Source organism: Nipponia nippon, unplaced genomic scaffold (genome assembly GCF_047370975.1).
Source record: "Nipponia nippon isolate SJK-2023a ecotype South Korea unplaced genomic scaffold, ASM4737097v1 scaffold_25, whole genome shotgun sequence".
Taxonomy (NCBI): Eukaryota; Metazoa; Chordata; class Aves; order Pelecaniformes; family Threskiornithidae; genus Nipponia; species Nipponia nippon.
In genome coordinates this window covers 5,894,831-5,921,589 of record NW_028262342.1, presented here as the reverse complement: position 1 = coordinate 5,921,589, position 26,759 = coordinate 5,894,831, and the positions used below count along the sequence as shown (strand labels likewise).

Here is a 26,759-nt window from a genome sequence, read left to right as displayed (position 1 = left end):
CCGGGGGCGGGGCCCGCCCGGCGCGCAGACGCCTGCCCGCCTCCGCAGCGTCACGGCGCTCCGCCGCCGCCCATTGGGCACCGCCGCGGCGGAGGCCCCGCCCCTCCGTCCTCCCGGGGATTGCATCAGCCGGAGGGCGGCGGGCGCCAGCGCGCCCCCTGGCGGCGCGGCGCGGCGGGGCGGGGGGCCGGCTAGGGCGGGCAGGGGCCTGGTAGCCACCGGCTTCGTGGGGCCGCTCCAGCCGGCTGCCCAGCCCCCCGTTAGCCTTCAGGAGGCAGCTGTGGGTGCGTTCCGTCAGTCCACGGGGAACGGGAATGTCCCCGTCAGTCCACGGGGAAGGGGAATGTCCCCAATAGTCCACGGGGAATTTCACCAGTCCATGGGAAATTTTGCCAGCCCACGGGGGAATTTTGCCAGTCTACGGGGAATAACGATGGCCGGGAGACGAGGTGGAAGGGGCCGGGGTCCCTGTGGGTGCCAACAGGACGGTGCCCAGAGACCAAGGGAGCCAGGTTCCCGTCCCCCCCAGGACTTGGCCTCCTGGGATCTGCTGGGGGCAGATGTGCAGGCAGAGGTGCAGGCAGAGGTGCAGGCAGAGGTGCAGGCAGGGCCCACGCACCACCCCCTGCGTTTCATCTCCTTTATTTTCACGCCACCATGTTACAGGCAGGTGGGTCCCGACCGCGGGAGGGGGCCAGCTCCAGCAGCCCCAGCGCCGGCGGGGCCAGGCTGCTCCCCCCCTTCCACCTCCCGCTAGATACAATATTTAAAACTTTTAATATAAAGGTTAAGTTCATTATTCTCGATCCTGAGAAACATTTCGTCCGTTTACGGAGCTCTCGCTGTAAACAAAGCACCACAGGCACCAAGCCCGCACCCCTGTGCGGGCGTCCCCGGCTCCGGGGCCGGATGGCAGACGAGGAGATGGATGTCCCCGCCGGCATGGGGACGGGAAGGGTGGCCGGTGGTCCCCTTCCCGTGGCGTTCGGGGGGTCAGCCGCGTGGGACCGGCTCCACGCACGGCCCCGCCACACCGCTTTCCTTTGGGAGCGAATTCCGTGGAATGGGAATTGCCCGGATCCAGGCAGGCAGCTCCTGGCTGGAGATGGACCCCGGGCTCCGCGGGTACACACACTCCCAGCCCACAGCGAACCTCCGCGACGCCTTCCCTCTCCTCTCCGCCCCAGTGCCCAGCCGCACGCTACTCATTATTAAAAAAAATTAAAATACAGATATCCCAAAGGAAGAAATACCCGCCCGAAGCACCCCACCGGTCCTCCCTACCCCTCCCTCCCCGCGTTGCTCCCTTGACACAAGGTAAACTTAAAAAAGAAGATGCCTGCGGCCTGCCGTGGGTGCCCAGTCCCTATGGGCACATCCCAGGGCGGGCAGAGCCGCGGCGGCGGTGCCATGGGTCCCCAGCCCCGGTGGTGGGACCTCAGAGGGTGCCATGGCCGCGGGATCCCAGGGCGAACCAGCCCATCTTCTCCTGCGCCAGGTCGAGGTCCCGCAGGCGGATGCCGACCTCCCCGAGGAGGATGTTCTCCCAGAAGCCTTCCTCGCTCAGCACGCTCAGGCGCAGCTCCCGCTGCTGCAGGTCCCCCCTGGGGATCCCGTCGTAGACCAGCTGCAGGGCAGAATGGGGCAGACCCTCAGCCATGGCCCCCCCGAGCCCCCCCGGCCCCAGCCCCACCCCACGTACCATCTCGTTGTAGGTGGGGTTGCAGGTTTTTCGGGCCACTTTGGTTTTCCTCTTGGTGGTTTTTTGGGGGTCGGGCAGCAGGTAGGTCTTGACGTAGGGGTCAGGGTCATTGCCATCCTGCAGCAGCGGCTGTGGGGCAGAGTGAGGGGCACCCCGTGAGCCCGGCAGTGGGGCAGACCCCCACCCTGCCACCGCCAGGCGCCGCGCACCTACCAGCCCCCGGATGTGCATCACCATGATGAAGAGCTTGTTGTTCTTGTAGGAGATGGAGAGCTTCACCTCCCCGCCGACCTTCCCCAGGGGCCGAGCCCACGTGGCATCTGGAGAGGAGAAGAGGGGCACAGGTGGGACGGGAGCCCCCCGCCATCGCCCCGTGCGGTGCCAGCCGGCTGCCAGCACTGCTGCCAGCCCCCCTACCTGCCGGCTTCGGGGTCGGGTTGGTGCCAGCTGCCTTCTCGTCCCGTGGCAGGGGGTGGAAGAAGGTGTAGATGAGGTCACACTGTGGGGCGAGGAGGTGACATTAGCGGTGACGGTGGTGACCATGTCCCTCGCCATTCGGGACCGGTGCACGGTGCATGCGCCGATGTTTTACATGGTGCATTGGCCCCCGAGCACTTTCCCACCTCGCTGGCATCCCCGGCACCATCCCCACCTCTCGGGAAGCAGCAGCCCCCCCTCCGCCCCACTGGGACCCCCCCAGCTCCGCACCTCCGCCACCTCAGGGGCCGCGTGGATGAGGTGCCAGATGTAGCCGTTCAACTCCTCCTTCCGCCGCTCGGCCACCGCTTCGCCCCGCGACCGCCCGATGACGAACCTGCTGGGGAAGCTGTGCGGACGGACACTCAGCAAAGCCCTGGGGCAGCGGGGAGCCCCGGGGGCCTGCCGGGGGTCTGCGGGGGTACCTGGGCAGCAGCGAGGAGGGGAAGAGGAGGCGCAGCTTGTTGTGCAGCTCCTGGAATTCTTCGAAGGTGCGGTGCACGAAGGCCACCTCGCCTGGGCTCTCCCGCTGCACCTTCACTACGTAGGTCTGCGGGGAGACGGGGCTGCGATGTGGGATGGGGACCGCAGGGTGCCCCGAGCCCATATGGGGCTGGGAAGGAGCACTGGGACAGAACTGCCCATGTTGTCCCTTTGCCTGTCCCCAACCATCCCCACTCACGTAGCCCTTGCTGGGGTTGAAGACCCTCTCGTGGCGGCAGAGGAAGACATCACGGATCCGGCCGGACATCTTGATGGTGTGCGTGCGGGGGGCGAAGGAGAGGGTCGGGCGGACGTCGGAGCCCGTGAACTTCATCTGCGCCAGGTTGTGGATGAAGAAGTTGAGCTTGGTGGCCACGCTGCCTAGGCTGGACTCGATCAACCTGCAACAAGGCCACCACGTGTTCAGCACAGAGGAGCCTGTCAGCGTGCCAAGCCGGTGCCCGCATCTCCCTCCATGGGCTCCCTCCATCCTCTCCTGCCCCATCACCCACCCATGTCCTCTACCTGGTGAAGTAGGTGGTGGCATCGGCATCAGAGTCCTGTGGCCTCAGAGCATCGTAGACGTATTTGAGGTCCTCCAGGTCGGAGAGCTCGGGGATGCCACAGGACAGCATCTGGGAGGCAAGGCAGGGGGTGAGGGCATGCAGTGGCAGGAGGACCCCTCTGCCGCGCCTGGGGGGGGACGGGCGTGCAGCCCCCCAGCTCTCACCAGCCCCAGCAGGTTGAGGAAGAGGTGGGTGTGCTTGCGGATCAGGTTGTAGGCCTGGCAGCACAGGTCAACGAAGTCGTGGAAGCGGCTGGAGGGCTTGTCCCCCCCGTTGATGACGTACGCCATGTCCGAAGTGAAGACGAATGGTGCCCGGTCCCTGCACCGGGGAGGGAGGGACAGAAAGTGAGCACGGCTGGGGGTCACCTGCCACCGGGACGAGGAGAGGGGGCTTCACCCACGAAATCGCACCACAGGGATGAGCCCAGACATGAGGGAAGGGGACGTCAGAGCAATTTCTCACCTCTTGATGTTGCCGAACATCTGTGCGTGGCCCAGGAACCTGCCAAAGTCGATGTGAAACATGTGGCCAGTGGTCTTGAGCATGATGTTGTCATTGTGCCGGTCGCAGATCCCCAGCACGTAGGTGGCCACGCAGCAGCCGGCGCAGGAGTAGATAAAGTTTTCCACAGCCTGGGAGGAAGGAGGGAGGGAAGGAGCAACCAGGCGTGGAGAAAGGCTTGGACACCTTGGGAAGCCAGGGGTCTCATCCCTGGAGAGGGGGGCACGAGGAGTGGGGACCCTGCCAGGCTCCTCCTCACCTTCTCGTACTCATCCTCCTCAGGGTTGTGTTTCTGCAGCCAGTCTGCCAGCGGCCGGTCTTTGAAGGAGCCCGTCACGCCGTGCTCCACCTGGATTTTGCGTAGGGTCTCGGCGTTGGGGATCATCTCCACCATGCCTGGCAGCCGAGACAGCAGGGTGAGACCCATCCATCCTGCCTGGGGGGCACCGAGACCCCAGCCCCCCTTTGCCACCAACCCAGCCGCTCCCCAGCCATCACCGTTGAGTGACCGCCTGCAAAGCCACACTCCTACAGATGGGCTGGTGGGATCAGACCCAAAAGTAGATCACAGCTACCCGCAGCAGCTCCTCTCTAGCAGAGCCCCAGGACCTCCTGTGCCATCACCAGCCCAAGAGCATCGTGACCTAGGGCCCATTGCCACCGGGGGCCACCCTGATGCCGGGTTACCTCGTCCGCGGCCGGTGGAGAAGCAGCGGAAGATGACCATGCGCATGTCCAGCCCCTCCTGCACCCAGATCTTGTTCATGATCCGGATCATCTGCAGCGTCAGCATGTCCTGCCGCAGGTCGTCACCACACTGCGAGCCACAGCGGGGGAACCATCAGAGCTGGGGGGCAGCGGGGGCAAAGCCAAGCCAGCCCCATGTGTGCTGGGGCAGCCGTGCCAGGGGTTTGGGCATCGCTGGGAGGACAGGCTCACCTTGAAGATGACTCGGATGTTTTCCCCAAGGGGATCAACATTCTGGAAGGAGAGCTTCAGGGGGACAGCGTTGGAGTTGAAATAGGAGCAGTCCTGCCACGGGGAGGAAGGTGCAGCCCGTCAGGGTGAGCCGGGTGCGGGTAAAGGAGCCCCCCGACGCCCCCGGCTCCGGCACTCACCTGGGGCACGATCCCCTTCACCAGCAGGCTGGGGCTGAGCGGCAGCCGGCACGACCCGTTTGCCTTGAAGAACTGTTTCACATCCTTCAGCCCCTCGCGGAGGATGCCCTGTGGGGTGGGCATGGGACGGGGGGCTGAGACAGAGCCTGGCACCCCCTGCGCCCCCCCACCCCACCCCGGCACCCACCTGGCGTGCGGACGGGGCAGCATCCCGCACTTGCTGGGCCAGCCTGGCCAGCGTGTTGACGAGCAGGCACTGCCGGTCAAACTCCTCCCGCAGCCCCTTCCCGCAGCAGCAGAGCAGCGCTGCCAGCAGGTACTGGTAGCGGATGCTGAACTGGGAGTCCTTGAGGCCGTCCTTCAGCAGCCTGCTCGGAGCAGGGGCACACAGGGTCAGGCGAGCCCCAGGGTCCCCCCCGCCGCTCCCAGCCCCCCCAAACCCACCAGAAAAAGTAGTGAGTGATCTTCAGGTCGCAGATCGCTCGCTTCATGAGGAAGCGCACCAGCGGGCTGTCCAGGTAGCACTCATACTTCAGGGCCTGAAGTGGGGACAGTTTTGGGGCACAGCGGGACTGGCACGCACCCCATGCCACATCCCAGTCCCACCACGCACCTGGACCAGCTGGGGCAGGTAGTCCAGCAGCTCAGTGTCAGAGATGGAGTCGATCCACTGCACAGCCGTCCTCCTCACCTCCTGGTCCGGGAACCTGCAGCCGGGACAGGCGTCATGGGGACAGCATCCTCAGCATCCCCCTCACCATTCCCACGCCGTCCTCTCCCTGCCTGCACGGGGAGGGCAGCGGTGCCCGAGCACACATCCCTGTGGCACCCGCAGCCCACCGGTGGCTTACGTGGCATGCAGGAGCCCCAGGGCATCTTGGTGGCTCATGTAGGTCCACTGGCTGAGCAGGGCGTAGATATCGGGCAGGCAGGCCCACTCCCAGCTGGGCGCGCTAGCCAGCAGCATGGGCAGCGCGCCGGGCGCCGCGTGGCAGTAGTAGCGCTTCTCCCACAGCCGCTTGCGGTCGGCGTCCATCAGCCTATGGCAGTGGGGGGACAGGGAGCCCGGCTCAGGCTTGGGGCAAGGGAGGGGATGGCATGGATGGGATGGGGTTGGCAGGTTGGGGATGGGGCACCCCGCTCCTCGAGGGACAGCCAGGACCCGAGCACCCATGCACAGGGGTGACGGAGCTGCTGCAGGGATGGCCCCGGCTGTCCCCCTGCCCGGGGACCCCCAAGCCGGCCGGGCTGGCCGTGCACCCCAGGCATTTTGCAAGGAGCGTCAGCACTGTCCTGTGCAGCGGATCCTGGTGCAGCTGCCGACACCTGATCCTCCCGTTTATAGCCAGCGCCGGAGGACTCCGGCCGGCTCGGCCGTGCTGGGCTGGAGAAGGGGCCGGGCAGCTGTCTCCACTGAGGGGGGCACGTGGCTGGAGAGACCCTCCGCAGCAAGGGGCAGCCGGGGAGGGCAGAGCGCAGGAGGACCGACGACGGGCAGCTGCAGGCAGGCAGCTCTGCCAAACGCCAGGCTCCAGCTTCATCCCCAGCCGCCGGCAGCCAGAGGCAGGGTCAGGTCCCCCGATCCCCCCTGTGCATGCCGGGGCAGTGCTGGGGGAGCTCAGCAGGGTCCCCCTGGCAGGGTGATGCCGTGTCCCCACCCCAGGCTACTTACCAGTAGAGCGATTTCTTTTGCATCGCCTCTCGCAGCTTGCGCTGGTCCTCCTCCCCCAGGCTGCCGAACTCGTACTTGGGGCTGAATTCGGCCGCCGGTGGGCTGGTGAACTTCACCTCAAAGGCGGAGGTAGGGAAGTCGATCTGGGGCAGAGGCAGGGGGTAAGCGGGGGCCACGTGCATGTGTGTGTCCCCCCCAGGACCCCCTGCCGCTGGGACGCACCTGGAGGATGACGCTGTCAGGCTGGTTGAAGTTGGGGGCACTTGACCTGGCTCTGGAGTTGTCCTGGGTCGCCGGCCACAAGCCCAGGAGCTTTCGCCCGCAGGTCAGGACCCTGGAGGAGAAGGCGGGGTGAGAGCCCAGCACTGGGGGCTGCTCTGATGGGGCAGGAGGGTGGCACCGCGCAGTGATGCTGTCCCCATGCTGAGCCAAGGCACTGGGGACCCTCCTGCCCCACTCTGGGGATGCTGGCATGGTCCCTCGCCGTGCCCATTGCGGCAGGACACCCCACGTACTGCCTGAAGTTGAAGAGCGGGGTGGTCACCCAGCCCAGGGCCTCGGGGACCCGCCGCTGCTTGTTGGCGTCAGAGGAGCTCCCCGGGGGTGGGACGGGCACGGCGAAGAGTGTGACGCTGAGCAGTGTCTCCCGTGGCAGACGGTTCACCTGGACAGGGAAGCAGATCCTGCAAGAGAGCAGCCAGCGGCTCAGCCAGGCCGGGGACGGGCGCTGCCAGCGCCCCGTGGCACCAGCCAGCCCCCCGCCTTGGGATGCCAAGCATGCCCTGGGACAGCCCAGCCCAACAAAGGCCTTTGCTGCTGGCACCGGGGGTGCCACGTGCCCCCCGGTGCAGGACGGAGGTCCCGCATCATGGGCAGACACCCCGTGGGAGACAGCTGGTTTGGGGAGAGATGACCGCTCGTGTACCCCCATCCTCTCCCAGCACCAGGGATCCCTGCTGCTCTCTGTCCTGGGAAGGTGACCGTGGGGCAGAGGGGCCACCACGGGGGACCCCCACCGCACACTGACCTCGTCCCGTGGCCAGGGGGGGCTGTGCGGGACCCTGGGGCTGAGGCTCCTCTCCGACGCTCCTGGGGAGCCCAGGGCGGCAGCTACATCCCACCCATGGGTGGGCAGGGGCAGGGGATTGCCCCGCGGAGGGGACCGGCCCGACTCTGCTCCCTGCCGTCCCGCCGGCCGCTCGGCCCCTGTCCTTGGGGGGCACCGATGCCTTCTAAAATTATTCTCTTCCCATCCCCACCTCCCCGGGCCACTGCAAATGCCAGGCGTGGCAAGGGCTCGGCACAGCCTCCCTGCCTGCTCCCAGCGCTATTTTTGGAGCAGATCCCCTTTCCCGGGTGCAAACACGCGGGTCCGGGGAGGGCAGGGCTGGCGCTGGGGCCGGTGCTATTCCCGGGGATGACACAAGAGCTTCCAACACCCGAAAACTGGGGAGAGGCGCAGAGAGGAGCCGCTGGAAGCAGGGGAGGAGGAGGCAGCAGGGGAAGGCACCAGGCACCCCCTGCCTGCCCCATGGATGGGGTGCTGACTTACTGCTGGTCCCATATGATGAGGTGGAAGAGGTATTTGTAGACGTGGGCCTTCCTGGTGAGCAGGGGGCTGCACAGCTCCTTGCCGCCATGGCTGAGGGAGCAGGAGAGGTAGAAATCTTCGTAGCTGCAAGGGGAGCAGAGGGAGCCGTGAGCCGGGGGGGCTTTGCTTGGGGCAGGGGAGCCGGCACCTGTGGGTTCACCCCGCCATGGGGCAAACCCCACACCAGCAGGGTGGGGAGGATGGAGGTGCTGCCCCTCTGCGCCTTCCCCAGGCTGGGCTTGGGAAGGGGGCTGCGCCAGGGAGGGGGCACAGAGCCGGGAGCCCCCGTCCCCATCACCATATGCTACCGTGCATACCATCACACGGGGGGCTGCCGAGGGGGCCCTGCCATGTGGCAGGTGCCGAGTGACAATCCAGGGAGGGCTGCGGGGCGCCGGAGGTCAGGGGATGCCAGCATTTCCCAGGCTACCCGCTTTGTTTGGAGCCAGTCACCAGGGGGAATACATTAAGGACAGGACAAAGGCGAGGGGTCCCCGGCGGGGCGGCTGCTGCTGGCGCCGCTGCCTCACATGCCCTCCCTGTGGCGGGCTCCTGCCGCCCGCCCAGACCCCCGCCGTCCCCCCACATGGGCGCAAAAGCGGGTACGGGCACCAAGGCACCTAACAAAGGAGCATGCCGCCGATGTGGGGCGAGGGCAGCCCGGCCCCGCCGCACCAGGGCCATCTGTCACATCCCCCGGGTGACAGTGAGCCCAGGAGTGATGCTGCAGCCCCGGGGATTCATGGGGTTGGGATGGGAGAGCACGGCAGAGCCCATCCCACCTGCTCGCACCCAGAGGCTCCGGCATCAGCTGGCTCTGAGCATCCCTCATTGCCTGTAGAGCACCAGCATCCCCATATTCCTGCCCTTTGGGAGGCTTGGAGTGGGTTAGCTCTTATTCCCTCTATGCCTGCTGAATATCTGGGACAAGGACGCACTCCTCAGCCACCCAGGAGAGGGACACCCCTGCTACGGTGTATTTAACACGGGTATGAGCCCCAGGATGGGCAGGCAGAGGCTGAGTAAGGTCCAGGCAGCCGTCCTTACCTGGCAGCCCAGGTGATGGGGATGCGGTGGGTGGCGTAGATGGTGAAGGAGAGCGGGCAGGAGAGCAGGCGAGCCTCCTGCGCCACGCCGTGCTCCCGGCTCCCGTGCACGGCCGTCTGGAAGTCGGCATTGAAGGTGCTGCAGTAGAGCTCAACCAGGTTGAGGATGGCAGCCGTCAGGCTCTCCACGATCCTCTCTGAAGGGGAGGTGGGAGAGGGGTGAGACAGGGCGGCTGCCGGCCCCGCTGCCCCCATGACATCCCTCTGGGCTGGGGCTGGGATGCTGGAGGGACCCCGGGGCCGGACCCCGGGCAGGTCTCCCCTGGGACAAAGCGGGTGAGAGGAAGAATTTCAGGCTTCCGATTTTGCTGAGTTCATGGGGAGGAACAACAACCATCGCCTCCAGAAACCCTCTTTTCTTAACCAGAAAGGTTTCAAACACATTTTTGGCCTTAATAATTGAGGGGGAGGGGCTTGAAGATTAAAAGCACCGAGAACTTGAGCCCAGAAGGGGAGGAGGAGAACAGAAATACCTCGATTTTCCCTCTTGGCCAGAACATTTGGATCCTGTTGAGGAAAAAAAAAGAAACCACAAGAGCAACATCAGAATCAGCCCCGCGCTGTCAGCGGGGAGCAGCTCGCCAAGCCAGCCGCTTTACGTAACCCGGCCGGGCTCCTCGGCTGCCGGAGCAGGCAGTGCGGCCAGGCAGCTGCCTGCTCCCAGCTATTGAGGAATTTTCCACGTGGTACAGCGGGAGGAAGGAGGGAAAGAAGTCAGATGTGAAAATGTGCTTCTCCTCTGCACCTCCCGGCTGAGCCCCCCGGTCCCACACCCCCCAGGGACCGGCCCCCCGTGCCCACCGCTTACCTTCTGGATTTTGGGCTGCATGCGGGAGGGGCAGGGGGGCATCTGGTTGAGGGCTGTCGTGATCTCCTGGGACTCCACAGAGGCCAGGGCGTTGCAGATGGCCATGACCGACTGGATCACCCGCTCCGCCTTCAGCGGGAAGTCTCCCTGGAGGGCAGACGGGCAGCTGACATGGGACCCCCGGGCAGCCGAGGGGGCAGGGGCTGCTCCCTGCAGCCCACACACCATGCACGGGGAGGTGCACCAGCCCGTGCCTCAGTTTCCCCTACTTTCATGGCCTTTCCCCTTCTCTGATGCATCCTTAGAGGCCCATAACGAAAAGGGGAAAAAGTCTGCAGCAAATAAGACACGGTGGCCCTAAAAATGCCCCCTCCATCCCTGGTGCTCACCTCGGCGGCCAGGAAAGCATCCACCTCATTGTGGAAGGTGTCGAAGAGGAGACTCAGGGCCTGCCTAGGGGACAGAGAGCAGAGCTCAGCCCTGGCCAGACGGGCACCCGGCATGGGGGGCCAGTTCCGCCGTGTCCCCCCTACCTGCTGATGGTCTGCTTGATGGGTCTCTCCTGCAGGTGGATGTAGTGGTTGAGGGTGGAGGGGCTCTGGTCATCGTTTGCCTGGAGATAGAGAGATGCTGTGGCATAGCTCAGCTGCGTGCAGGTGCTCCCGCAGCAGGGAGGTGGCACGGGCATCCCTGCGCTGCCCCACACACCCGGGCACCCACCGTCCGGGCCAGGTCGCTGCGCACCCCCTTCCTCTTCATCAGCTGCAGGCGGATGTCGATGTCGAACTTCCTGCAGTGCTGGATGTACTCGTGGCTGCCCAGTGCGTGCTTGCTGCGGGGACAGAAACGGCACGCTGAGCCCACGGCCCCTCTCCAGCCCATGCGACACCCTGAAATTCACCCCGGGATTCCCCATCCCAGTGCCCTGCGGCCAGGCAGCGTTGGCTGGGGCTCGGCTGCGGCCAGCTCGCCTGCAAACGGACGTTCATGGCACCGGGTTGCTTGCGCTAGGAAACCTGAAGAATAAGCTATTGTTTTCCCTTCTTCCCCTGCGCCCTCCAAAAAGCCGTGCCCGGCCCAGCCGGCGCGACGGAGCTGGGAGCGGGCACGGAGGAACCCGTCATGCCTGAACCTGCCCGCCGATGCGTGGGAAGCGGAGTGTGGACACAAGGAGCTGGAGGATGCTCCGGCTGACAGCGGGACTGGGGTGAACCCGCAGAGCTCGCCGTCCAGACCTGCTTTCTTTGCCGGCTGTGGGGGAGAACGAGCGGATTCAGCCCTGGCCAGCGCGGCACAGCCATGGGCACGGTGCCAAGGGAGTGCGGGAAGCTCCGGGCAGGATGGAGCTGCAATGGCAGGATGCAGTGGGGCAGGAACACGGAGTCCGATCGGTGCGTGGCCACCGGTGCCGTGTCCTGCCCCATGGCCAGGGGACGGGGAGGAGGCGCGTGGGGAAGGCGCCGCAGGAAGCCTTGCCCGCAGGCAGCTGCACAGGCAGCAACGTGCCCACGGGCCGGCACCCTGCGCACGCCTGCCCGGTCCTGCCTCCTCCCATGCCCTGCAAAAGCAAACGGGCAGCAAGTGACGGCAGCTCAGGCTGGTTTGCAGAGCTCAAGGGCCTGACCAGCTCCACACAGAGGGTTTTGGCACTTCCAGCATCTCCTCCGCTGGGGGAAGACGTGGAAAGAAAAGACTGGCGACAAAAGGGCTTTATGTCCCAGGGCTTTCTCAAAGGTCCTTTGAGGGCCCTGGAAGATACGGCAGCGCCTGCCCGCACCGGCTCCCGGGGTAATGCTCGCAGGGGACAGGCTGTCCCGCTCCGTGCCCAGGATACCGTTCCCTGCCAGAAAAGCAGGAGGTTCATCCCTTTGGGAAATATCCCCCAAGGTGGCTGGATCCATCCTACAGCTGGGTGCTCCCCGGCAGCCCTGAGCCACCCACAGCAGAGGTTTGCTGTATAGGTCAGATGTATGGCAGTGCTGCAGTACCCATGGCTAGTTAGCAGCTTGCACCACTGCTGCATGCAAGCACACATGCACACACATGCACACACGTGCACACACGTGCGCTGGGCTGCTTGGCAGCAGGAGGGCTCAGCACCGATGGGAATAACCCCTTCAGGTGGCCGTGCCGGGCAGCCAGGAGCAGAGGCTGGGCTCCGCTCGCCCTCCACACGGGTGCTGCGCAGGCTTTCCCAGGCTGAGCAATTCCCAGCCGCCCCTTTAGGGCCTAAACCGGCAGCTCCTGGAGACCATGGCAAAGCTCCCGCAGATTTCCCGTGGCAGGGCCAGGCCCAGGGCAGCTCTCCAGCAGCGGGAGCTGGCTCGCTGCACCGAGCCGCCGGGAAGGACGGCGTGTGCCTGTGCATGCATGGCTGTTGCATCTTCTGCAGAGAGCTCTCCCGAGCCATCAGACCCCAAAACGCCTATGGTAACACAGCCTTCCTCTGGGAAAGGCAGCAAGGGAGGGCAGGAGGGATCTGCACAGGTCTCGGTCCCCATCACCCATTCCCGGCTCTGCAGCCGAGGGAGCCCACCTGATGCTCCCATGCCCCCCACACCTGCTGCCCCCCAACATGTCCCTTTTCCACCTTCTGCAATTTAAACAGCAGGCTGGCAGAAGCCGGGCTCTGCCGCTCCGCTCAGTGACACGGCCGTTATTAATACTCCTCCAAAGAGCTTTTTTGGCAGCTCCCTGGTTTTCAGGCCTTTCTCCAGACGCGTGGGGGTCAGCGTGACAGACACCCTGCCACCGGGAAAGATGCTTCCAACATGCTGCTTTTGGCAGGAGCATCGCCGCGGCTGGGGAGGCAGGAAACGGAGCGGAGAGGCTCCCGCTGCGCACGCCGGGATCAGCCCTGACCATCCATCACACTCGGCCGGGGCCACGCACTGGGCAAGCACGGCCGAGCGCGTGAGCCCCGGGATGCCTGGGTTGTGTCGTGTCCCCCACCCCTGACACTCACTTCTGCAAGAACTCCTCCAAGCCGCAGATCTTGAGCACAAAGTCCTCGACGTCAATGGTGTGCAGCTCATCGTGCGTGTAGCACAGCGCCTGGTAGATGAGCAGGTCCACGGTGGAGGAGCCTGTGGGGAGAGGGAGCAGTGTCCTGAGCCCCAGGGATGGTGGGACCCCCCCAGATCTTCCACCCAGGTGTTGCTGGGGTCTTGTCCCTGCTTTGCATCACCCCGGGTCCCCCCCAATTGCTGCAAGGGGGGACGGGCAAGCGGCTGCGCAGCACAGGACACTTACAGTCGCAGGTGAAGGTGAGGGGCTCCCGCAGGCTGTCACACACCACTGTCACCTTCAGGCTGACGCCGTGGCCCAGCTGCTCGGGGCTGAGGTTGACGGCGCTCCACACCAAGCCAGTGAGGGAATAGTCCTTGGTGCTATAGCTGGACCGCAGCCTGGGGAGGCAGGGACAGGTCAGAGATGCTGCCCTGCTTTGGGGTTTGCCGCACTCTCCAAAAAACCGCCAGTTTTGGGGCATTTTGCAGTGGGATGCTCCAGGCTTGGGGTGCACCGAGAGCCCCGGGAAGGGCTCGGGCACAGCGGGGTACTCACACATCCAGCATGTGGCAGAAAGCAGCCACCTCCTCATCCCGCTCCTCGGAGACTTCGAAGAGCTCATAGCCGTTGGCGAAGGAGTGTGGCCGGGGGGCAACCTACGGGGCAGAGCACAAGCCCATCAGCCAGCTGCAGTGTCCCCAGGGGCTCCAGCTCACCGCACGCCCGGGACGGGGTTTGCTGGATCCTCCCCATTAGAGCACTGGGCACCGAGAGCCTTTGCTCGCCCCGGTGTTGCTGCAGCTGGGGGAAAGGCAGCTCTGCAGTGGCACCGGGGGGACGTGGTCCAGGAGAGGAGGGGTTTGGGCCAGGCAGGCACCAGCCACAGCACACATCACCCACCTCTGCCCCAGCACCTTCCCCACGGCTGGGAGAAGGGAGACCCAAGGTCTCGCTGCCCCCAGCCCCTGCCCACAAAACTGGCCATTTCCAGGCAGTTTCCAAAAGCCCCAGTGGGGAGATCCCCCAGCAGAGACGAGGGATGGGCAGAGATGGACCCGAGGATGCCACAGGATGGGCAGGGACTGTCCCCAGGCCACCGGGGTGTTGCAGCAGAGCCCTGCCCGTGCCCGGCCCTGCACGCTGCTCTCCCGCCGCGGTGCCAGGGCAGGCGGCACCGCCGTGCCAGGCTCCCCCCACGCGTGGGGGTCCCTGGGCCTCCATGGCTCTTTCACAGCGCACAATGGCCCCACTGTCAGAGCAATTAACCCAGCCAACAGCTAACGGGAGGCAGAGAACACAGCAGCCGCTAAAGACAATTTTAATGCTCTTTTACAATTAGTTTCTGGCACCAAGAAAGCTGAGAGTGACTTACGTAGCCCCCGCCGGTGGTCCCCGGCTGCATCCCTTGCTCCCCGGGGAGGCGGCACCCCACGAGGAAGGCAACTTCTCCAGTTATTTATCTCCTCCTCTTGCTGGAGGCGGGATGAGCCGCACCAGAGCCGGGGCTCTGCCCCTGCAATGGGCACCGGCGGGGACAAGGGACCTAGCAGCCCCGGGAGGGAGACAGCAGCAGCGCCAGCAGCCCCCCAACGCTTCTGTGTGCAGAGGGGAGGTATCCCGCTCACTGCTTGACGGAGGGAAGAAGGGAGCAGGGATCGGAAAGGACGTTGCGAGCCGAACAGGAAAGCGATCGCCCAGCTCTCGGGAGGAGACTCCTGACTCTTTCCGGAGGATCTTGCGATATTTTGCAAGCTGGCGGGACACCAGTCTGCTGCAAACCACCTGCAGCGTGGCCTCCAGAGATGGCGGCGCTTGCATCCCTGGCGCGGCAGCTCCAGGGCGCTCGTGTGCCGAGCCAGCCACGGGGCCGGGCACTGCCTGTGCCTCCTGGGGGCACTGGGCTTTGGCTGTGGGGTGACAGCGATGGCCAGGGTGCCCTCCGAGGCTGCAGGCAGCCCCAGCGGTGCCTGGGCAGGAGGGTGCAGAGAGGAGGCAGTGCTCGGGATGGCTGTGCATGGAGCATCCCACCTGCTCGGCGGCAGCAGGATGATTACCAGGTGGGACTTGCCCTTCTGCTTGGCTTCCCGACCCCAGTTCACCTGCCCTGGAGGGTTTTGGCCATGACTACGTGATCCCGCGCCCCTCGGGGAGATGTGCAGTCTGGAAAGGTCTTATTAACCCCCAGGGACAGTGTCTCAGGCGCGGATGCCTCCGATCGTGATGCACAAACAAGACTCTGAGGAGCCCCAGTGATGAGACAAATAAAACCAACCCGGAGCAAAGGAAACGCAGCAAAGCCACAGGCGCCCACGGCCCCGTTCACACCCCGGCGCTGCATTTCCACCTCTCCCCTGCACCTCGACTCCATCCCAGCCCTACTTCCGAGACAGGGAGAGAAGACCCTCTTACCGGGTCGATGGAGATCCTGCGGTTCTTGTTCGGTGCCAGATTCTTCCGGTTGCCAAAGCGGGAGACGTATGTCCGCGGTGGGACCTGGGGGGGCATGGTCTTGCTCCGTGCCACCGGCTTGCCGCTTGATTCCTTCTCGAAGATGCTCCTGCCCTCCTTCCAGCCGCGGGCAGCTTCCCGCAGCACCTCCGACTCGTAGGTGGACTTCAGGTTGAGGCAGGTGATGGCGTCGTTGATGCCGTCGTAGTCGGTGATGCCATAGGGGTCCTCCTCGGAGATGCGGCGGCCGAGCAGCTTGCCGTGAGCCCGCTCGTGGGCTGCTGAGAACATGTTGATGTCCCTGGGCTGGGGTCCTTTGGAGGATGGGGGGGATCCCTTCCCCGAGCGCTGGGTCCCCTCGGGGGAGCTCCAGAGGGGATGCCGGGGGGGCAGCGGGGGCGGCGAGAGCTTTTTGGGGGAGCCGCCGCTGCCGTCATTCGGCGAGGTGCCGTTGAGCGGCTCCCCAAGGAAGTCCCTCCCCGAGCCCTCGAAGATGTACAGGTAGTCCTCGGCCAGGGGTCTCTTCAGCCAGGGCTGGGGGTCCGGCCGGGGGGGGCTGGGGTCGGGGGGGGGTCCGGGCGCGGGGGGACCCTCGGGTGCCACTGGGACGTTGTAGCTGAGCGTGGGGTCAGAGCCGGAGAGGCCACGTGCCGCTTTGATGCCGTCGCAGCCGTTCCTCTCAGCGGGGTCATCCCAGGAGATAAGGGGCCGGTCTCCCCGCTGCTTGGCCTGGCTCTCCTCCTTGTCCTGCCGCAGGCGGGAGAGCGCGTCGTACTCCATCTGCAGCGCCTCCGCCAGCGCCAGCTCCTTCCGGCTGATGCCCACTGACTCCAGCGACTTCCAGTGCTCCCCATTGCCGCGCGTGGCGGACATCGTTCTGGGGACCAGGACCTCTTCCTCCCGGGCTCAGGGGTCAGGAGAAAGGCATGCTGCACCGCCGGCCACCTGGGCAGAGGGGAAAGGCAAGGGTTAACGGCTGGGCAGGCAAGGGTTGTGGTACAGCCCTTCCTCTCTGCAATGGAAAAAAGGAAACGTATTCAGCACTGTGACAGGTTAAAGATTTTGCTGCTGCTGCCCGCCCCCCCAGAACCCCATGGCCACCAGGCAGGCAGGGCAGGCAGGGCAGGCAGGGCAGGCAGGGCTGGCAGGGCTGGCTGGCCCCGCAGCAGCTGCTGGGGCTATTGCTGGAGCCCGACGTACTTCCCCGAGGACAAAATAAGAGCAGAGCGGGGAGGGCAGTGGGGCCAGCGTCTGCAGCTGGGGCTGACTCAACCTGCAAGCCCGCTGCCACAGGGAGCCTGCCCCAGCACGGGCTTTGCAGTGGTGCCGATGCTCCGGCAGCGTGCCTAGGACATGGCTCTGAGCTGCCTTGCTCATCTCAGAACCATCGCAGCTTTGAGAAAAAGACAGCCTCTGCCAGCAAAACTAGGGCTTTTTGAAGCAGAAGGGAAAAGTTGAGAGAGAAGGGCAGGAAGGGACAAGACAGGGTGCTGCCCCTCACCCCCGCCGTGCCCACGGGGAAGAGGATACTCGGTTTGCAGAAGCCAGGGCAGCGAGGCACCAACCTCCCGTGGCTGGTCCCAAGGGTTTTACCCAGCAGCATGCTGCTCTCTCCCTGTCTGAGGGCCGCAGCATCCCATCCCCAAACCCTGTTTCAGCAGAGGGAACCGTGCACGGCCCAGGACAGCCAGGAGTGCCTGCTGCTCCCTGGCTCCCATTGCTATTCCCCAGCACCGACCAGCCTGGGCTGCTTCAGCAAGCAAGAAACGGGGCACGGCAATGGGGACCCGGCCATCACGCTCTGCTCTAAGAACCACCGGCAGCCCCAGCCCCCTCGAACGGACGTGCAGGTCCCTCCGAGCCTCTCCGCAGCGCCTGGCGCTGCACAGCCTCCGAACCCAGCTTTTTGCAGCATCCAGTTGCATGAGCAGAGAGGCGAAACAGCCGGACTGGAAACCGCTCCCTGGCCCCCGACCAAAACCCGTGGAGGGCGGTGACCGCAGCGGGGGCTCTGCTCTGCCCAGCCAGCACCATGCTCCCCAGGGAAGGATGTTTCACCTCCTCTTCCCTTCCTAGGAAAATAAATAACGAAGTGGATGTTAAACAGAAGAGTGGAGCGAGCCCAAAGCCCCTGGAGACGGCCGGCACTCCAAATCTCTGGAGCTGAGAGGCAGCTGAGTGTTTTCGGGCTCTGGCCAGGGCTGGCTCACGAGCCTCAGCACGGGGAGGACACGGGACCTCTGCCGCCCAGGGCTCTCCTCTGCCCCACACCGCTCGTTCTGCACCGCGCAGGGCTCTGGTCGATGCTCTGATTGAGGGCAAAAGGGTGCAACCGCCCCTTCCCGGGGGTTGCAAGTGTTTTTGCTGGAAAGCGCTGCTGGGGGCTGGGGGCATCGCTGAACCTGGGGACCTTCCTTCAGTGCCCGTGGTGGGGGGAGCAGGGAGAGGACTGTCAGACCCCGCCGCTGCCTGCTCTGACCCCCAGCGATGGAGGAGCCCATCGGGCACCACACGTGCCCCCCACATCCCACCCCATGGCATGGGGCGACCACCTCCAGCCTGGGCTATGCCAGTGACCACCCTCCTCTGGCACACAGCACCGGCGGAGCATCACCATCGCCTCCAGGCTGGTCCCCGCCATCCCCTGCCAGCCTGGTCGCTCATCACCCACGGCAGCCCCCCCAGACACGTCACCCCCTCCCCACCCGTCCTGACCCTGGGGCCGTGCAGGACCAGATGGCTGCTAATTAGCCCGGCCCAGGCTTCGCCTGCTGCAAACGCATTTCCTGGGAGCCCCTCACCCGCATGGGTCCCTTCTCGGCCCCCCAACACCAGGCTGGCCGGGCACCTCACTCAACCAGCTGCTTTGTGCTTTCTACCTGGAAAAATGGCTTCGGAGGGGGGACAGGTTGTAAGCATTTCCTTCCCTGGCATTTTGGACCCTGCCGGGAGCCGTGGGCTTTTCCTGGAAAAATAGAAATCCCAAAAGCTGGCAGTCCTGGGCTTCTGGAAGCTGAACAAAGAAAACCTGCTTTTAACCCAAAACCAATAAAATCAAACCGATTTTTGTGGCTGACAAAGCCACAAACCCATTCTCGTCTCCAAGTGAAGCATCTGCATCTTGCTGACGTTTTGAGCAGAAAAACGCTCCCGCCTGGTTGAGCCGAGGCTCCTGCGTGTGCCGGGGGGATGCAGCCGGATCCACACCAGGGCAGCAACAGCAAACCCGGTCCTGCCTTCGCCGCGAGCCGGGTGGGCACTGTCAGAGCGCCTGGGCCATGGGGATGGGGAGGCAGGCTCAGCCCGCACCGGGCATGGCAACCCTGCGGGGCCAACATCAGCCAGAGAAAAGCCATGCAGGAGGGGGCTGCATGCAACCCGGGGGACATCACCCTGGCTGGGGACACCATGAGCATCCCCGAGCAGGCGGCTCGGCCCCTTCCTTCCCGCTGGCACGGCAGCCGGACCAAGGCGATGCAAACCCACATGGAAAACCCAAACCCAAACTCTCCCGATGCTCAACCAGCACCTCGCACCGCAGGCTCCTGCTCCTGGGGGTTTGGTACGCAGCCGCCTGCGTTTCCACCGAGTGCCTCTCTCCCCCCAGCAGCCTGTTACAAAAATTACCCGGGACTGCGAGCCGTGGGTTGGGTCTCAGCATGGGAGCTCCCGAGGCGGGAGCCGAATTCCAGAGGAGCAGAGACAAGCAGATTTTTTCCTCTTTAAAATACTACTACTAATAACATAGGGATAATTTTCTGACTTTAAATTTCCTGGCATTTGCCATGGTCACGTCAGCCTCAGGAGACCCGTCCAGCTTGGGATCCCACCTTTCAGAGAAATGCTTTGCTGTGCTGAGTTACTGCGGCTGCAGCACATGGCTCGGCAGGAGGCACACAGGAGGGAAAACCACTTGTTCACTGGAAACCCTTTGCCCTAAGCCCTGAATTATGGTTTAACACAATTTTCTGCACAGTCTGCACCAGCACGGCCCTGTAAGGGAGACTGCAGCCTTGCAGGGAGCCATGCACAGGCACCACATCCCTCGTGGAACCACCAGCAACCGCTGCTCTGCTCTGCGCGGCTGCGCCAGCAGAGCGGAGGGACACTTCCCCACTGATGCACTGCCCAGGTGCACGAAGCCAACCTCCTCCTGGGGACAGTCCTCGAGAACATCAGGGCTGAGACCAAAGGGCAGCAAAACCAGCTCCAAATCCTCTTTCAGGAACCTCTTGCATTTTTAAATGTGATTTCAGAGCGTCTGCTGGTTGCAGCACGGCCCCTCGTCCAGCTCCCAGTGTCAGCACCCTGCCTGCCAGCTCCGCACGCCCTGGGGCACCCTCCCGGGATGGGAAGGAAGGGGAGGCTTGGGGTGAGGCTTTCACGCCTGCATGCCAGCAGATCCCGCAGAGTTTATTTTTCAAATACCAAACCAGTCGATCCACCCAGAAGCAGCCCAGCCCAACCGCAGTGGTCAGCTCCCCCCGCCGAGGGCTCGGGCTCCGTTAGCACCCTCAAAACCCCTCCACACCAGCCGGTCCCGCTCTGCGGTGGCTCTCGGGGACAGACTTTCTGCAGGGCTTTGGGGCGGAGGATGCATGGGCTTTCCCTGTCCCCGCACTCAGCATCGGTGGGACAGGGAGGGACGATCCCAGCCCTGGTGCAAAGAGCAGAGCATCAGGTTGGGAGGAGGGCGAGGAGGACTGGGGCAGGCTGGGGGAGACCCAGGGGGGCTCAGCACCATCTGCAGCCACCCCGCACCCACCCCTGCTCCTGGCAGCTGAGCAGCACCTGCTCGGCGTGGGGAGAGACGAGGGAAGCCGAGCAGAAAACAGTCCTACGGGATCCCACGGTGGAGCGAACGCCGCAGCCAGCCCTGCCTCCCCGCGCCTGGGGACGGGAGCCCGGGATGGAGCCGCCGTGGCCAGTGAGGGCTCGCTGCGCACCCCCAGCTCTCCCCATCCCTCCCTTCCCCCTCGCAGGCAGCTGTGTTGGGAGCAGATAGAAACGTCCGAAGCATCTGGGAAGACATCAAACATCTGAGGGCGAGGAAGCAAAGCAAGCCCTGGAGGGGCACCTCCCCGGGGTGTGGGAGCCGGGGATGGAGGTTATGCCTATCAGGGGAGACAATTCACACCCATTTATAATCCGGCGGAGGGAGGAGCGGCCCTGAGAAGGATAAAGCACCAGCCTTCACCTCTGGGGTTGCGGGTCCATCCATCCATCCTGCCGCTCCTGCTGAACAGGGCGAGCCGCTGCGTTCCCAGCCGCCGGCGTGGCCCCTGCCTGGGCGGGAGGATGGCAGAGGCGTCCCTGCCTTGGGGACACGGAGCCTGCTCCTGGCTGCGTCCCCAGCCACATGTCATCGCTCCCACTGCGAGTCACAGCACACTGTGGGGTGACAAAGCTCCCCGGACACTCTGGACCCCGGCGTCGCCCTCCGGCAGCGGGGATGCTGCTACATCTGCGAGGCAGAGCCAGCCCCTCGTCCCATGCAGCTCATAGCACGGCGGGGACAGCTTCCCAGGGCCCTCTACCAGCTCCAGCACCCCCAGAGCAGGTGGGACCCAGCTCCCCCCGCTCCAGAAGAAAGTCCCTGGTCTCAATTCTCCTCTTCCCCTCCAAAATGGGAGGGAAACGGGGCCTTTGGGGACCTCCCAGGCAACGTCAGGACCAAGGCAATCCCTTTGGGTGGGTCTCCAGGTGGTGTTTCGACACACCAAAACTCAGGATTTTCATCCCAGCTTGGAACTGGAGCTCCAGAAAGGGAACCTGGTCTCAAAGGTCATTGAAAAACGAAACCGAAACCCAGAGTGTTTCATTCCTGGAGCCACACTCAGCACTGCCGAAACACCACCCGTCAACCCAAAACCCAGCGAAACTAAAGCTCCAGAAGTGCTCGCAGTGAAAACAGCGTGATTCCCCTCCAAAACCGATCCCGACAGACATTTTCAGACAACTCTATTTGCTTTTCCCAGTTTACAGACAAAAAGCCGAACTCCAAAAGCCAAGGGGCTGCGCTCCCGGGAGCCGACCGGCCAGTTTCCAGAGGGGGTTTGGAGCTCCCCCAGGAGCTGTCCCCGGCATTTCTCGGCAGGGCGGTAGGAAGGGCCTGGAGCTCATCCCTGTCCCCCAGGATCCAGCCCTGTGGCCGGGGTCCCTGCACCAGGCTCTGGCCCAGCTTCACTCCCCAGGACCCGCCCTCGCCGCGGGCTGGGCACGAAGGACACGGCTCCTTCCATGCACCCCGCAGCCTCCCATCGCTGGGGCAGACCTGCAGCACTCGCCACTGCAACGTCGAGACCTGCAGGATCCAGCCAGTTCATTATGTGCAGCAAAATAAAGCCCAGCAGCTGCCATCCCACACACACCAGGCTGAGCAAACACCTTGAGAACAACCAGTGCCACTCACTTCCAACCTGTTGCCTTACGGCAGGAGGAGTTTCTTCCTCTTCAAGCCGATACGTCTCCTATTAATAGCAGAGCAAAGTCCAGTCCAGTCCAAGCTCTCCGGAGGAGGCAGGATGTGAAGCCGGCCGATGCCAAAGGCTCTTCCATCATTTTTCTACGTATTTCCACCCTTGGGAGGAAATCCTGCCCCGGGAAGATGGGTCAGGTTTGGGACGGGAAAGTCCCCGACTCGGGGCAGCCGAAGGAGGGAGCTCTGCAGAGGAACCACCCAGAGCCCCGCATGGTGGGAGCCGAGTCCGCAGCGGGGACAGCGGAGGGGACAACGGGGCCTCCCAGCCAGGTGCGGGGCAGGAGGTGGCGTGGGTGGGGGCTGCCAGAGCCCCCCTTCGCAGCGCGGTGCGTCAGCCACATGCTCGGCTGCACTGGAAATGCTGAACCTCACCCAGCACCTGCGAAGCGATGAGGGCATGGGGAAGAGCGAGGGTGGGACCTTTCCGCAAAGCCACCCACCGCTGCATCCTCCCCGGCGTTGCCACACAGCAGCTCCGGGCCCCACAGCAGCTCTGACGACGGGGCCAAGACACCCCCAGGGCACGCCCGCAGTCAGACTTTCCAAATTACTCAGCCCTCGCTGCTCCAGCACCCAGCGCGCACCCCCAGGACCAGGTTTGCTCAGTGCTCCGCGGCCCCGGGGGATGCTGGCGGTCAGGCTTTCCCCAGCACGGCAGCTCTGGCACTCGGTTCCTATGCAAATCTTGGCTTCCTCCACAGCGAGCGCCCGGTGCGGCGTGGCTGACTGTGCGACGGCGCGGGTGTACGTGCACCCAGCTGCACACCGGCCTGCCTGCAGCGATCCTGCGTGCACAGCCTGCACGGGGGCTCAGCTAGGCAAGGAGGGGTCGCAGCCCTAGATATACTCAGGACAGCTGAGCGATGTAAAGCACGGCACCTCCCCAGCCTCGGCGCATCCCGCTGCACCAGCACCCAGGGGAAGAGTCCCGCCTGCACGGCAGAGCTGGGATGGGCTGGCAAGCGGCAGCGTGCCACCCTCCCTGCCCATGCTGCCCTCTGCCCCGCAGCCCAGCGGCCTGGGCGAGCCCCAGGGGACGGATCCTGCTGCCGTGATCGCTGCTGTGTCCATGCCATGCGCTCCGCAGGGCTGTTCCCCGCTGCCACGGGGCTCTCCCCCTCCTGCAGCTGAACCGGCGGGGTGCACTGAGGACAGGCAGCAGCTGGGGTGCACCCCCCTGCCCCCAGCACCCTGTTGGGGTGCAGGGGGCCTGGCTGGCCCCATGCTGCACACCAGACCCAGCCCAGTCTGCAATGGGAACCAACTCCTTAGGATGCTCAGCCCTGCTCTGCCTGCAGGATTTACATGCTGTGGGAGAGAGCCGCAGCCCAAGGACACACCACAGACACAGGCCGGACACACACAGCTCCTCCGGAGCACCCGACACGCAGGGCAACACCTCACTCGGGACGGGGCCGTGGATGCTGCTGCTGCTACAACCCCGGTGGTCCCTTCCCACAGCTCAGGACCGTGGGAACCCCGGCCTCACCAGCACCCCGGCCTCGCACCCGCCTCCCCTGCCCCGCAGCCCGGGGTGCCGGTGCGCGCCGGCTGCGCACACATCCTTAGCATGCATCCAGGCAACGCTTGCACACGCACAGAGCACCTACTTACACTGCAGCACGCGAGGAGGGCTGGCGCCCGGCTGCATGGCTGCTGGGCTGGGAAGGCAGCTCCTTTCGGCCCCCGGCAGCGGCGCGGATCCTCTCCCCGACCTCACTTCGCTTGGTATTTACGAGGGTGCTCCCAAGGCGAGGTGGGGCAGCGCCTCGCCGGGGCAGTTGGCCCGGGAGAGCCGGGTGCCCCGTTTGCCAGGCAGGTTTCCCTCACCCCACAGCTCCCCGCTGCCCCGGCCCTCCCGCTTTGGGAGGAAAAGATTGATTTTTCTGATCGCACTGGTGCTAGTTCACTCCGACCCAGATCCTATGAACAATTGCATTCGTGCTTGGCCTTATGCACACGAATAGCTGTGGTTAAGTCAATATATCTGCTTCGCTTAGGGGTAATAGCTCGCATATCTCTGGAGTTTACTGTTAAATACACGCATGAGCATTTCTGCGAGTTCAGGATCCAGAGCAGGGCACCGGAGGAGCAGAGGGAGCATCGCAGCTCGCTGCAGCACACCCAGCATCCTCAGAAGGGCTTTCTGCCCCCACACACCGTACCTAGAGCCCACGCCTGCACCGTGGCTTTGCTGGGACGAGCTGACCCTTCCCGGCCGCACACGGGAGCTGGCTTGTCCCTGCCCCTGTCCCTGTCCCTGTCCCGGCGGGGGGACCCTGACATGATGGGGAAGAGCAGAAACCCCAGCCCTGCCTCTCTACTTTGCTGACGGGCAACTTTGCAATTTGACGGGGACCGGTTCATTGTTCTGCTCCTAAAACCAACGCAACTTTGCGCCCCGCGCCCGCTGCGGGAGAGCGGACCCCGCTCGGCGGCCGGGGGTGCAGCGCCCCCCCCCCGCGCCGGGGCTTCGGGGGTTTTCGGTCCTGGAAAAACACAAGGCTGGGCTGGAGCTTCGGGGGAAGCGACTCGCAGCACCCCGTGCGCGCCCCGATGGAGCTCCCACCTCTCCTCCCAGGAGGTGAAATTACTTATATAGGGAGATTTATAAATTATTATTTTTTTTTTTTAAGGGGAAAAACCCGGAACGAGGCGCTCATTGGAGGAGCCGGCCTGCTCCCACCGCCCGGCCCCCCGCACCCGCCGGGGCTGCCCGCTCCCCCCGGGGCGCAGCCCTACCTGCTCCGAGCGGGCTGCGGCGGCGGCGGCGGCGGGGCCGGGCCGGGCGGGGGCCGGGCGGCGGCGGGGCCGCGCCGCGGCGGCGGCGGCGGCGGGAGGAGGAGGAGGAGGAGGAGGAGGAGAGGAGGAGGAGGAGAGGGAGGGAGCACGGCGGCGGCGGACAATGGAGGGGCGCAGCGCGGCGCGGGGCCATCTCCCGGCGGCCCGCCGCATTGCACGGCGCCGGGGGCCGGGGGCGAGGCGGGGCTTGCCCCCCCCGAGCCCCCGGGGCCACCCCCGGCCTCCCCCTCCGTGTCCCCGGGACGCTCCCGGCTCCCCCCCGGGATGCCCCCCGCATCCCCCCGTCCCGCATCCCCGCATCCCGCTGCTGGCCGGGCGGTCGGCGGGCGATGAGCCGCTCCTGCTCCTCCGCCCGGGCCGCAGCGCCGGCCCCCTCCACCTCCCCAAAACGCTGCAGCCCCATCCTCGGGGGCAGCGCTGGGGTCCCCATCAGCACCCACCTCCCGCTGCTTCGCACGGTACCTCCGGGGGTGTGGGTGCCCCTCTGTACCCCTCTGGGGAGCTGCAGGAGGGTGCTGAGACCCCCCCGAAGCACCGGGGTGCTCTGACTGGTCCCCAGAGCCCCCAGGTTGGTGGGGAGATGCTCCCACCCGCAGCAGCCAGCCCCCGAGCTCCGGGGAGAGCAGGGGCAGGAGCGGCTGCACAAACACATTGTGGGCAACAGATGTGCTGGAGCCATCGCAGCCGTAGCTGTAATTTGTTTTTGCAAGCAGCTGGCCCTGCCAGGCTCTCGCAGGCAGGGGCAATATTCACCTCCGAAACGCCAGCGCTGCGCTGGAGAGCGGCGAGCCGCGCTGGGAGGGCTGCGGGTCGCAGCCCAGCCGACCGCTGCGCCTGTGGTTTGGGTTTAGTGGTGACACGGTATCGTCCCAGCCTCCCTGATCCTTCCAGATCCCCAGGAGACGGGAGGACGGAGGCTGCTGCGGGATTCACCACGCCGTGCGGGGGGAAGGCAGGGCTCGAGGGTCCCCCGCTGCGGCTGGGCACCCCCAGGCCCCGTCTCCCACCAGGCCCTGGTGGAAAAATGGCCCCAACGAGCACCGCAGCCACCTGCAGAACCCCACGGGCTGCACCCGCCCTCTGACACGAATCGTCACCCATGGTGTGGGGACAAGCTGCAAGCGGGGCTGTGGGTGGGCTGGAGGAACCCCCGCTAATTAAACACACCCCGGTACCCCCTGCCCTGGGACGGAGCGTTCCCATTCCCTGCGCTTCCCCCCGCCGCGCGTTGCCTGATTCCCCTGGAATCACCCCGGGTTTCTCCATCCCAGCTGCGCCCCCCGTGCGGAGCTTTGCTGGGGGAGGCGGGCGGGCCCCCAGGGCCAGCGGTGGGGAACCCCCGGTTCCTCCGCAGGGCACCCCCGCCCCGCAGCACCCCGCGGCCGGGATGGGGTGCGGGATCCCCCACCGGTTTATCGGTGCCCCGGGCTGTGCGACGGCCGCGGCAGTGCCCGGGGGGCCCGAGGGTCCGGGGGCTGCAGGCAGGGGGGCTGCAGGCAGGGGTGGGGGGGCGGGGGGGTGTGCAGGCAGGCGGGTGCAGGCAGCGCGATGTACAGGCAGAGCAGGCAGCTTTGTCAGAGCCCGGATAGCTCAGTCGGTAGAGCATCAGACTTTTAATCTGAGGGTCCAGGGTTCAAGTCCCTGTTCGGGCGGCAAATGTTTTTCCCTTTCTCCTCAATTTTTTTCCCCTCAAAAGCCTTTTGCAGCCGCGGCAGGAGCGGCTCCTCCCGCCGGGGGGTCCCTGCTGCGCCCTCGGACGATCCTGGCAGGGAAATTGAGAAAAAAAACAAAAAGTGAGGAGTTTTTAAGAAAAAAGACGATGCCGCCCGAACAGGGACTTGAACCCTGGACCCTCAGATTAAAAGTCTGATGCTCTACCGACTGAGCTATCCGGGCTCTATGTGTACCGTCTCCGGGCCGCTGCTATCACCGCGCGCCAGGAGCGCTGTGCTGGGACCGCGCAGGCGGGGGGGCTGCACCGGGCCGGGAGGA

General features: G+C 65.1%; 1 protein-coding gene and 2 non-coding genes across 3 annotated transcripts; 1 reads left to right on the top strand and 2 right to left on the bottom strand.

Moving 5' to 3' along the window:
• Nucleotides 1-412: 412 nt before the first annotated feature.
• On the bottom strand, nt 413-24,800 carry PIK3C2B (phosphatidylinositol-4-phosphate 3-kinase catalytic subunit type 2 beta). The gene is made up of 33 exons (XM_087762236.1): nt 24,708-24,800; nt 15,446-16,429; nt 13,592-13,692; nt 13,280-13,434; nt 12,993-13,113; nt 10,748-10,859; nt 10,561-10,640; nt 10,417-10,480; nt 10,028-10,174; nt 9,693-9,726; nt 9,161-9,356; nt 8,075-8,197; nt 7,038-7,205; nt 6,745-6,856; nt 6,523-6,665; nt 5,702-5,890; nt 5,464-5,557; nt 5,295-5,389; nt 5,038-5,218; nt 4,851-4,958; nt 4,672-4,764; nt 4,420-4,549; nt 3,992-4,128; nt 3,694-3,863; nt 3,393-3,549; nt 3,188-3,297; nt 2,862-3,063; nt 2,605-2,729; nt 2,411-2,528; nt 2,120-2,201; nt 1,916-2,022; nt 1,703-1,831; nt 413-1,627 (listed from the first exon to the last, which is right to left on the bottom strand). The coding sequence occupies exons 2-33, from the start codon at nt 16,355-16,357 to the stop codon at nt 1,439-1,441; spliced, it is 4,884 nt and encodes a 1,627-aa protein (XP_087618362.1). The 5' UTR covers nt 16,358-16,429; nt 24,708-24,800; the 3' UTR covers nt 413-1,438.
• Nucleotides 24,801-26,346: 1,546 nt separating this feature from the next.
• TRNAK-UUU (transfer RNA lysine (anticodon UUU)) lies at nt 26,347-26,419 on the top strand. Its single transcript has one exon. It is a non-coding gene; the product is annotated as a tRNA-Lys (tRNA).
• A 171-nt stretch (nt 26,420-26,590) lies between these two features.
• TRNAK-UUU (transfer RNA lysine (anticodon UUU)) lies at nt 26,591-26,663 on the bottom strand. Its single transcript has one exon. It is a non-coding gene; the product is annotated as a tRNA-Lys (tRNA).
• Nucleotides 26,664-26,759: the final 96 nt, after the last annotated feature.

Coding starts and splice junctions, on each gene's coding strand:
- PIK3C2B (XM_087762236.1), bottom strand. CDS start 16,357: ATGTCCGCCACGCGCGGCAATGGGGAGCACTGGAAGTCGCTGGAGTCA. Junction 9,357..9,692: donor GGCCAAGAGGGAAAATCGAG/GTATTTCTGTTC, acceptor CCTCCCCTTCAG/AGAGGATCGTGGAGAGCCTG. Junction 5,891..6,522: donor CAAAAGAAATCGCTCTACTG/GTAAGTAGCCTG, acceptor CCACTGCCATAG/GCTGATGGACGCCGACCGCA.